The sequence below is a fragment of the Acipenser ruthenus genome, chromosome 26 (assembly GCF_902713425.1).
Source record: "Acipenser ruthenus chromosome 26, fAciRut3.2 maternal haplotype, whole genome shotgun sequence".
NCBI lineage: Eukaryota > Metazoa > Chordata > Actinopteri > Acipenseriformes > Acipenseridae > Acipenser > Acipenser ruthenus.
In genome coordinates, this window is record NC_081214.1 from 3,327,668 (window position 1) to 3,339,597 (window position 11,930).

Below are 11,930 nucleotides of genomic sequence, written 5' to 3' on the forward strand. Positions count from 1 at the left end.
CTATGGTGAATGCACAGTATAACCATGGGTAAAATCATGATAATACTGCAAAAAATACTGTGGCAAACTTTTACCAGGTGGTCAGGAATTTGTAATTAGCCACATAAGGTTGAAGAGTTGTTTGTCATGCAACATATCTATTAGCTGTAAAGCACAAACTGCCACCCAGCCCCTCAGCCCTAACCACTCAGCCCCTCTCATCTAACCACAAGGCCAGCCTCACTCCTCATGTTTTAGAGAAACGGCTGGCAGGATTTAAACAATGAGCTATCCATCTTCTAAAAGGATCTCAAATCAGCACTGTTAACTTGCACTGGAAATATTCCTATAAATAAACAGCGTGCAGACGCTGTAGTTATTAATAACGCATTGTCACATGCTGAGATGTTAATTTAATGCATCAGCAGTCATATATACATATATATATATATATATATATATATATATATACATATATGCCAGGGATGGAAATGTATTGGGTGTTGTTGCTCAGTGTGAGTCCGCAGGAATCATGAGAGCTCAGCTCCTGTCTTGCTCCCAGATTTGCTCTGATCAAATTTACCAATGGATCACGCATTACCCTTGAGCGACCCTGCCTGGGCTTTAATATTTCATTGGAGGACGGCAGAATCTCCTGGTCAGCCCGGGCTCTGCTGTTGTAGCAGACTAGTTCATTTCTGACTAAGGGCTTCATTTTAAACAGGGCATGTGTTGATCATTTCAATCCATTCATTCCCCTCCCAGAACCAAATGGCAGGCCAGTCAGACAAACCCTTCTTCCATCTGCTGTTCTGCTGCTTGTGATCAATGGAAATCAACTGTATACTGCTGCATCTACACAGTATTGAGCACACAGTTACCAGTGTGCTTCTCCACTAGCAATGCTCCCCTTCATTCTACAGTGTAACTGATTCCACTTGCACAGTACAGGGTTTGTACAGGTAGCACTGTGCAGCTTTAAAAAAATCTATACAGTATATCTGAAAACATATAAGTGTGTTTCCCTATATATGCAGGACACTTTGATTGACTGCTGTTCAGGGATGCCAGAAACAGTCCAGAACAAAATAACAGTACATGCTATGTAAACCGTGATTGCATAGACACCCCGGGTCTAGAAGGAGGGAGGCAGGCTACCGTTGGAGAATGTAAACAAACTGGAACGTCAACAAGGTCTTGCTTCTGCTCCAGCAGGCTGCACAGAAAAGCTAATCGGTGTTATAATATCACGAACAGCCACCAAGCAAACAGAAAATAGCTGAGCGCACACACGGGCGAGAGATCCGCTGGTTTACAGTCTGAAGCATTCATTTATGAATGGTAAGGATGCGGCTCACCCATCTGACCATTGAAAAATCCGATAGGCGATAACATTTTTTTTTTTTTTTATAAACCCTCTCACACCGGCCCCGTTCTGCTGTTTTACAATGTTACAATAATCTTGATTATATATATATTGGGGCTGCATTACAAATGCATGCATGGTGTATCTCACAGCAGCTATAGCGTTTAATAATGTGTAAATATAAACATTTGTATTTGTTTACCTTTTTATGTCGACCTTTGAAAACCACCGCAAAGGCTCCGTGACCGACTAAATCCTTTCTGCTGTATTCAAAATCTCCGACACCTTCCATTTTTAATGAAAAAAAATACAAAAATAAAAACAGCAGCAGCAACACTTCCACCGGAGTTTATCGGATTATTCAGAGTAATAAATCAGAACGATCAATTTGCTTTCTTTGTTTTTTTTTTCAGTTTGTCGTGTATCTTCTTGTCCCTCCTCACCGCCTGTTGCAAAAATCTAATTAAATGTGATTTCATGTGGTATTGATGCCAAAAAATAAATAAATTTCTGACACTCCAAAATATGACGGTTTGTTTTTGTGTTGTTTAGATGAATGGGCACGTCTGCAGCACAACGTGTTCTCCACCAGTACGGCGAGTCGTTTTTATTCGGTTTGGTACATTACACCGCATAATGACTGCAAATATATCAAATTAAAATGCCAGTTTCTACTGTTGTCGAGTGACATTTCTGACCCGCTAACGAAATAATACAAAAGCGCATATTCAGAATCAGCTGCACTCCAGCAAAACCACGATTTGTGGCACGTACTTAACACCGTACCTTGGGCACACTCTTCTTGGTATGTAGCTAGACATTATAACGTGCAAGATGATCGTGATATAAACACACACACACACATATATATATATATATATATATATATATATATATATATATATATATATATATATATATATATATATATATATATATATATTCTGGTTGACTTCGTTTCACCCTTCAATTCGATTATTGGGGTTAAAACTAAATGCAGCTCGCCTCTTGCCGGCTTACCGTCAAATGTGCTTTATTTAATAATAATAATAATAATAATAATACTAAAACGCCAACGCAACATAAATATCTTAATCGTAATAATATAAAACCGTATGATTATAGTAGTGGCGTCACAATGACATATATATCCCCCTTTCTCGGTCGATAAATAGAGGCAGGACGTTACAGGACTCAGTCTCTTCGCGTAACGCGGAGGTTGTCGTCAAAATTGCATTTAATTTGCGACAACACAAGTTCAAACCCAGCAGTCTTCAGACGAGCAGTCCTGCTGTTGATATTCTGCTCTTGTGAAATTGTCAGCTCCTTGGTTTCTGTTCACTGCAGATGAGTGAACCTGTCTCTTCCAGCATCTCATTTTAATAACACGGCTAAGAAATTCACGAAAAACAGTCAGTTTATTCTCCAAAGGGGATACCAGTCCGCCTCTGTTAATGTTTCTCGCTTGGCTCACTACGTTGCAAATCTTACGTTCACAATTATTTCCTTTGTTGTTGTTTTGTTAAATATTTTAACACACATTTCCTTCCCCGTGTTCTCAATACAATACACTGACTTCTCTTCCGCAGCGACACTTCAATATACTGTACGTACTCCTAACCCTCCGCGAAAAAATAGTCCCCGTTGTTTTTCTATAGATTTGTACGATATATTGTTATACCTTGTTTGATATCATATATTAATAAACACCTGTCAATCTTTAAATATACACAGATAAAATATATACTTTATTTTCTATCAATAATCAGGAGTTCTGCACGGATCACCTTCCAGCCCATGGTGTAACGATCCGCTAATACGTAAAGTAATAAGGTGTATTCACCAAGCATTACATAATGTTTACACGTCAGAAGTCCATTGAAGAAGACAGGAGATGCGTATAAAAACTTGCGTGGCGGTTGTATTGAAGGCTATTTAGGCTTCAAATACACTGCCCACAGAGCTGGTGAAACCGGTGTCTTGCCAAATTGATACTGGACCTGAGAAAATAAGGTAGTTTGAGGACGAGTCGGTCTGTAGTGCTAAATTGTTCTTGTGTAAACTAGTTTACAAGCACTATGTATTCTATTCTGTCGTAGTAAGGGTATGCAAGAGAAAGTGGTGGGCCATCTTGTAGGAGCTTATCGTTTCATGTGTTATTCAAACTAAAGTGCTATAAGTACCTGAACCCTCACACTAATCAACATGTGGAGTTATTTCCCCTCCTGTGCGTTGCAACGGCTTTAAAACAAACGCAGGGGAGACATGCAAAACTCGTGGTCCCCCAAAATAACCCACACAAGACAATATCTGCGTCGCTGTATACTTCCAAAAATAAATTAAGAAAAAGTTCCCCTCCCATCTAAAACTAGCAATTGAGAGCTGCGAAATTTCTTGCTAGGAGATTTCTGAAATTAAAAATAAAGCATGTTGGGAACCAGAGTTCCCATTCATAGGCTGAAATCACACCTTAAGTCAAATATCCCCAATATTGTGCAATATTCCAACACATACAAAATGTAATATTTGCAAAGGCAAAACAAAAGAGTTTGAAATCTACACACCCAAGAGAGGAACACTACACAAGAGGAGCAGACACAAAAAGGACGTTTTATGTTTTATTAAACACAATAAGCTTCATTCACAGTTTTGTTTCTTCCACCTGAGGTTTCAGTCTCCATACAGCTACCGGCACCAGGACGAAGACCACAAGCACAACAGAGGCTGCGACTCCCATCAAACCATAACCGAGGGACTGAGGAACTGTGGAGACAAGGCAGGAGTCAGGATTCAGCCTACAGATCGTTAATCTGCTGCAAGAACAGACCAGACACAGGAGCTACTGCATCTCCAGCAGCATCACATCCTTACCTTCGCTTTCAAAATCCCAGCTCTCTAAAGCACGGGCATCTGGAGCAGTCAGGATCACGGCTCCACTGGAAGCCACTGCAGTCTGCTTGGAAGGAGCAGCTTCCTTTCTCACCGTCTGCAGGGGTGCGTCTCGGACGTTCCCTGGAGAGGACAGAACAAAACGCCAGTGAGGATTCTGGGAAACAGGAGTTTGGCTTCATAAGGATTTCAGTAAGCGCTTACCTAGATTAGACTTAGAGCAAAATATACTTTTCTAGAAAATTGAAGCTAAATCACTTCTAAAGGCAAACTTAAGCTATAATTAAGCCAGTGGTGCGGCACTTTGTGCCCCTTACTTGGTTTAGTGCAGGTGGCATCACAGGACCCCAAAGAAGGATAGCACACAGCTGCACTACAGTGTATGTAGACCTAAAGATAAAAAGCAAAAAGAGCTACAAAAGGTCATTTACCCCCCCCCCCCCCCCCCCCCAAGAGAGAGAGAGAGAGAGAGAGAGAGAAAGAAAGAAAGAAGACACACACGTCTTATAACCATGTTCTGTCTGGGTGCAATACACAATTAAGATAAGGTGGCTTGTACAGAGTTCCTATACTCCGACGCACGCTCAGATCTAGTGTTGGTTGAAAAGGGCTTGGATCCGTTTGCTTACAGAAGGCAGCATGTCAACATAACTAGGAAAACAATTTAAAAAAAAAAAAAAAACCACCACCCACACAACAGCTAGCTACAGGGCAGGACCAGGAGGTATTTCACAATTTATATCCCAGCATTTCCAAAATCAACCAGATCTAAAACCCTACCATTTCCTTCAAGGCTCGTCGCGAGACAGGATCCACAAAGGTGAACATCTTGAGCACAAACCGCTTGTAGTGCGTTGGGTTTGGCAGTCTGGAGGTGGCAGCATCAACAGGAACCAAGCTGGTCAGGTAGTTGTCATCTCTGTATGGGCACCTGGGGGAAAAAGAAATGTTTAAATACTATCTTTTGAAATGCCTGAAGTATTACCAATACAATGGCCTCACTATTACTAAAGTTACCCATCAACCAGAAGGTTCCACTGGGGCTTGCCGAGAGGGCTGGGGGTGGAGGTAGCCCAGCAGTCATCCAGAGTCAGGACGATGTTGGTGTCCGTCCTCTCCAAGATGCGAACCTCAACGTACACAGGCTCCCGGAGGACATAGGTGACGGGATAGTCAAGAGAGGTGTAGTAGGAACCATAAGATTGTTCTGTGGGATACAAAGACAGATGCAGCATGAAACCAATCAAGCATCAAATGACAGGACCACTGCATGTAGGAACCTTTAACACACCTGAATGGTTCGTTAGAAGGTTACATAGTGAAATGTAACGGGTCTTATTACTGCAGCATGCTATGCATATTAAAAGCCAATAGGGCCCCACATACCTCTTGCAATCCGGAGTTCCACACGGAGCGGTCCTTGTGCCACTACTGGAGGGGGAGGTGCAATGGTGTAGACCACAGCCTGCAGAGGAACAGACTTGTTCCCTGCATACTGGCACTGCAACAGCAGCCTGTAGGAAGAGAGGATGATTGGTGGATCACAGTAGGAATGGAATATAGCAGAGAAGGGAGCTGCTTTTGTTAACCCACTTACTTGTAAGTGCTGTCCCTTGTGATGGAGCCCCCAGGTCCAGTCCTCACATCAATAAAGGCAGACATGAGGTTTTCATACACCACGTCTGAGCCGCGACGCTGAAACAGGTTGCAGAATATGATATTTACAACCAGCTCAGAATTGTTCATATTTCAGAATCTGACAATTTGGACATATTATGCAATAAGTAGGCAGACTAGGAATGAGTCTGCATTTCAATAAATCTTAGGTCATACTTTAGAGCACACACACACATTATATATATATATATATAAAATTCTTACATTTAGAAGGTTTACCAAAATCTGCACGAACTGCTCAGTACCAGTTTAGGATTAGGGCTACAAAAGCATGATACCAAATCGACAGATATAAAGTGGTCCTCTCTCATGAGCCACCTCACCTTCATAGTGGTGCCACAGGCACTGACTGGGAATTTGAACATTGTGAAGGCAGAGGAGGTGCGGACAGGGTTGCATGGTGGATTTCTACCCCCGAGCATGCTGACTGAACCCAGACTCAGCTGGGGTCTGGTAGCATTCCTGGACACCACAACCACAACCTGGCCATCTCTGGTGCACTGGACAGTCACTGAAGGGAAATAAGGAGGGCACTGGTTTTTATCACTGCATTTGGAGTCCCATTCACTCTTCAGAGCCATGCAATGCTAATGAATCCAGTACTCACCGCTGTTTGAGTAATAGCAGGCTACCGGTGCATTCCTATCAAAGCAGCAGCCGGTCTCTGTACAAGCAGTTTCATTAACGAAACCATCACCACAGGAAAGCTTCTCGTTTTCAGCAACCTGGCAGTCTCTGGGATTACTGCCTAGAGAACAAGATTGTCAATCACCTTGCAGAAATAGAAGCATGCTTCATAAAAAGCCACCAGCACTACCAAAAAGGAATGTTACATGCTGTACCAAGGTGGTCAGATACTGCAACCTGCAAAAACTGAATTGAAGAAACATCTACAGGAGATTGCAGTTCAAGTTTAGAGCATGTATATATTACTTTATCCAGTGCAGGACAAAATGCGTGGACAATGCAAATCTAAAAGCAATAGGGATCTAACGCTTCAGAATAGCACAGATTAGACAGAAAGCTTAGACAGAAAAGTCTCCAAGCAGGTAACCAGTTAAAATGAATTCGATACAGACCTGGAGCCATGCACCTCATGATAATGCGGTCTTTGATAACGCTTCCTTGCACGGTTACCCCAGTAACGTCAACATTCTGAACGTGGTACCCGCCCTGTGGAATAAACGTTAGCGTGAGGAGTGGAGACACAATATAGGATGGCAATACCGACAATGTTTAGGGAGATAGCAAAGGACAGTGTGCCTTCCATAAGTAACACGTATCCGAGTTCTGCAATGTTGCGTACTTACCACAACCTGGATATAGCAGGCAGTGCGCATTACCCGCAAGACTGCAGACCCATCCAAATCACTGAAGGCAGAATAACCACAGGAATAGAGGACCGAGACATCGACCATCTGGTTTGTTTGATCTGAAGGGAAGTAGTTCGAGAGAAGCACACAGTAAATCTCGATCCGTTTGCAGATGAGGCGTTTTTGTCTTGATGCATCAGGAACGGCTGCATAGCTGTGCTGAGAGCTCACCGAGCCTATATTACAGTACTGCTCGTCACCCAGAATAGTTTGACTTATCGCTCTTTGTGTGTTTGAGACATTAAGCGTAACATTGCTGTTCAATACCCTTTTAATAAATGCGTATCTAACCGTGTTGTGTATTGCTGTTGACCTCAATTTTATGGTACCCCAGCAGAACCGGCAGGTGAATGACCAAAACTTTGCAGCCTCTCCTCTCAAATAACCCAAGTACAAACATGCGCGTCAGCTGTAAGTTTGAAACACTTGCAAATGAGTTGATCAAGTCATTAAAGTTGCAGTAACTGTTGCATACTGTAAACTAAAGCCACTGGTTACAAAACGCTCTTAAAAGCAGCTGAAGGGAATGCTCGTGGCTTGTTGTATGTTAATTAGTCACCAAATGGCTACATACCTGGGACTTGGAATCTCACAGACAATCTGGCAGACTGTACCGCAGAGACTCGCAAATCCATGTATCGATCACCACAAACAACCGTAGCCTGGTAGCCCTGCGCGGCCAAGGACAAATCCATGCCGCTCAGCAGCAAACACAAGCCCATCCACAAAGCAGCAAAACTGACAGACCTCGCCATTGTGTATTCCTCCAAGAGACTAAAGAGAAACGGCGCCCTAACACGTTTAATAGGGGACGTCATCGATTAATTCATAACAGCGGTTTAAAATGATACTATAAACACCACCTGGCTCAATGTCAATTGAACAATAGACAAATGCATTGTTTAATTGAACCAATTAGCCCTCCCTCCATTCCCTGAAGCAGTGAATTCTCTCATTTTACCTGTTAAACCTAAAAGGAAAACCAAACTGCTATTGTTCCAAAAAGACTAGAAAGAAACTCCGGGTCTCCGCCGATTATTCTTCAGAACGCAGCTGAGCTCTGAAAGGTATGGAGATGAAGGTGGGGGACGCTGCGTGACTATCCTCGCCCTTGCTCTAAAACCCACCTCCCTCCGCGTCAAAGTTTTCAAACCACTGCTCTATTCGAGAACAGGACCGGCATTACTATTATATTAAAAAAAAACAGTGGCGCCCCTCTATAACGACCACCAAACAATAGAGTGGTCTTAATACAGCCCTATCCCTGGGGGTTCCTTATAGAGCTGCGTTATTAAAACCCTGATGCACCCTAGAAAGAATCATTCTTGCATTGTCGTTTAAGGGTAGTTATTGAATTAGCCTGAAAATGCAATGTAATTAAAAGAGGTGCAGCTAATGTTGCATAGTGAACCTGCTACATTGGCACATGGCACCATGGTACTTCAATGCATTACCTGTGTGTATTGGTGTGGGTCTATTACATGACTTTAGGACAGAACAGACAGTGAATAGGCCCTTGAATAGACAGCGAAGTCTAACCAGGCTGGAAATGTATATTGAAATGTTTCCTGACGCGTATCAGGCTTGTAATAAACAGGACGGCAGATCTCTGCTCTCTCAGCTGGAATATAATTGAGGTGTTTCAGGTAATCGTGGAATATAGATTATACAAGAAGAGAATGCTCCTGGGCGTTCTGTATAGAACCACATGGCTCCATTAGAACCATCCCATCCAATGGAACTTCTAATACTAGATTCTATTCAGAACCATTTCATTATTGCTCTGTATACAAGAATGATTTTCTAAATAAACCATAAGGTTCTGTGTGCCAGGTATCCAAGATGGTTAAGAATAAAGAAACTGTAACTATGACAATAATGTTCTCCTTGTGATGTGATGAAGTGAGAAATGCATTATCAAAATAAATTGTTTAATTTGAATACATGCACATTCAATGTCCCATTTTTCAAGGACGATCGATTAGAATACCTACTAAGATGCATGTATTAAAAAGTGTTGCATCTGCTTTTTTTAAGGTGAAGGAGTGAGCTATACTGACATTGAGCCGTGCATTTCACGGGAATGCGGTCTGTTTACTCAAAACCTGTCCGTGATTAGTTATCCACTGGTGCTCTTAATCAGCGAAACCCATTGAATGCAAACAAAAGCATGCATAGCCTGCCTCTATCACACTCTCTAGAATTGTATGTACTGTGTATGAGTTTATTTGAAATATTTGATCAAAAAAACATGAAATACCAACATAAATTGTGAATGTCAAAATTTCACATTTTGAAAATGAGAAACACAGAACTAGGTGTAACGACCCCCCCCTCCACAAACACCCACCGACAAACACACACAAAAACCCAAACACCCCCCCCCCCCCCACACGCACACACAGAAACACCCCCCCCCCCCCCCCACACACACGCACACACACACAACCCCCCCCCCCCCCCCCCCCCCCCCCACATTGACACTACAAACCTCCATCACTCAAGCGGTCGCTAATCTCCGTTCATCGACCGTGTCCTTTATTTTGCTTTCCTAAAATACATGATGAAATACACCATGTTTACAGTGGAATTAAATATGTAGAAAACTTGTAGGCCACGTTCGATTACAAGCGGGTAGTTCGTAATGTTGTGGAGTTTGACTGGAAGTTCTATTCACGTCAAATATATTCGCCTCTGAACAATTAGATTTTTTTTTTTAACAGGATTTGAGAATATTCTTTACACGCGCAAAAGCACCAGTGTCACGGAGTAAATATCACACTGCAGTGACTAAAATAAGTTTCATACAATTGATGTTGAATTCTTAAACGTTTGGTTGTATACCAAAAAAGTGACCGAATAACAACAGAAACGCGTGGCCGTGTGTGAACTCTATTGAGCTCGAGAAGCGCCCTACCAAAACCTTGAAAAAACATATATGCATTATAATATAGATAGGAAAGTTAACGTGGCACAATTATACACACGGAGACCGAAGGGGATATAGTTATACGGTTTAAGCATGAACAGACTAAGGACTATATAATTCCATATGTATCGTTTGCCACCTCGTGGTATATATATATATATATATATATATATATATATATATATATATATATATATATATATATATATATATATATATATATATATATATATATATATAATTTAAAATGTTTCAAGTTGTCTACAACATTGTTATTTTATGAAAAAAAGAAGTAGTTGACTTCTTTGTAAAAATAATAATAATAATATTAATAAAATAAATGTCCAGTAAACCCACCTTCAAACCAAAAAATTGGAAACATTCTTTGTTTAACGTAAAATTACTGGCATTCAAATTGTAATTAGCGGCAGAATCCCGAACTAATTTGTAGCCATTGTAGCTGGATTGTGTCTCCTCGCTATTCTATAAAACTGCGCGCTAATCTTCAAAGAACGGGCAGGTATTGAATCGCTGTTTATAACCCGTGAATATGACCCATTAGATACCCGTTACCAGAGCCAGGTGTCGCTTTAAGGTTTTAATCCGTGACCATGGCGATAACTGCATACCTGAATGAAAAGAACATCCTAATAAAACCGAAAAAAAAAACATCAGTTAGTTTGAATCCCTGCCTACGTGCAGGAATGCGGTTTATTTATTATTATTTATTATTATACAACATCTTCTTAATAATACACAGAATAAACTATCACCCGTATATGTCAGAATGTTAGAATGCAGTTTTTGTGGCTATATATTTAAAATAAGACACCAAAAGTGGCGTTGAATTAGTATCAAACACACCCTGTAACTCGACAACGTATATCAAATGCATTTGTATATCTAATGTATTGAGATGTTTATTTTGTCGTGCGTCTCTAACAAACAATTACAAATAAACAGTCAAACATGTTGCGTCTAAGGTTTTAGTTTTATTGTGAAATACTTGGTTTACCAAAAGCAAACTCTTCGATGGTTTCTAATCCGAGTCCATGGTTAGACGTCGTTTAGTTATTATCGCTATGAATATGCTATAGTATGGATTGCATTAGCATGGGTAGCATTTATTGGATAATATACATGCTGTGTGGCATTTTGCTGTTTCCCTTAGGCGTTTTAGTGCCCAGTCCCTGACCACATTCCGGCGCCTCCTTAAGACTCACCTCTTCAAACAGCACCTGTAGAACTCCTCTGTTGTATCCTGGGACACTATCACCCTTCATTTAAATATGCTTTATTTTGCTCTTATCTGCCCCCTATTTTACTGCATTTAATCCTGTACCTCAGAATATTGTAATCTGCCAAGTGTTTAATCTGTAGTATTTTGTACTTAATCATATCCTGATGTAACTATCACTATTTAATCATATCCTGATGTAACTTTCACTAGTATCTGCTGTATTATTGAATTGTGGTTTGTCACACTTGAGAATTATTGTATTTCTTGTTCTTATTGTATGACTTATATTGTAACACTTGAATGTATTTGTATTTGCTTGCGATTGTAAATCGCCCTGGATAAGGGCGCCTGCTAAGAAATAAATAATAATAATAAAATAATAATAGAGTATCAAACTTAAAGTCTCGATAGTGATACAAATACAACTGAGAAACACAGACGGTGTTTTTATGTATTTGTATATACCCATGCTATTTT

General features: G+C 40.9%; 2 protein-coding genes across 6 annotated transcripts in view; both read right to left on the bottom strand.

Moving 5' to 3' along the window:
* Nucleotides 1–2,209, bottom strand: part of LOC117429598 (serine/threonine-protein kinase ULK2-like) — a 28,965-nt gene extending 26,756 nt beyond the window's left edge. For 3 of the 5 annotated variants that reach the window (XM_059001585.1, XM_059001583.1, XM_059001581.1), the window contains exon 1: nt 1,548–2,208. In XM_059001585.1, the coding sequence (XP_058857568.1) occupies nt 1,548–1,637 (90 nt within the window). In that variant the 5' untranslated portion in view covers nt 1,638–2,208. Of the gene's footprint in view, nt 1–1,547 lie in introns of all 5 variants that reach the window. The other 2 variants (XM_059001582.1, XM_059001586.1) reach the window with 1 other exon arrangement.
* Nucleotides 2,210–3,960: 1,751 nt separating this feature from the next.
* Nucleotides 3,961–8,064, bottom strand: LOC117430548 (zona pellucida sperm-binding protein 4-like). The gene is made up of 12 exons (XM_059001178.1): nt 7,859–8,064; nt 7,222–7,343; nt 6,991–7,084; nt 6,519–6,659; nt 6,235–6,422; nt 5,832–5,929; nt 5,621–5,748; nt 5,252–5,441; nt 5,015–5,165; nt 4,552–4,624; nt 4,217–4,357; nt 3,961–4,108 (listed from the first exon to the last, which is right to left on the bottom strand). The coding sequence occupies exons 1-12, from the start codon at nt 8,037–8,039 to the stop codon at nt 3,987–3,989; spliced, it is 1,629 nt and encodes a 542-aa protein (XP_058857161.1). The 5' UTR covers nt 8,040–8,064; the 3' UTR covers nt 3,961–3,986.
* Nucleotides 8,065–11,930: the final 3,866 nt, after the last annotated feature.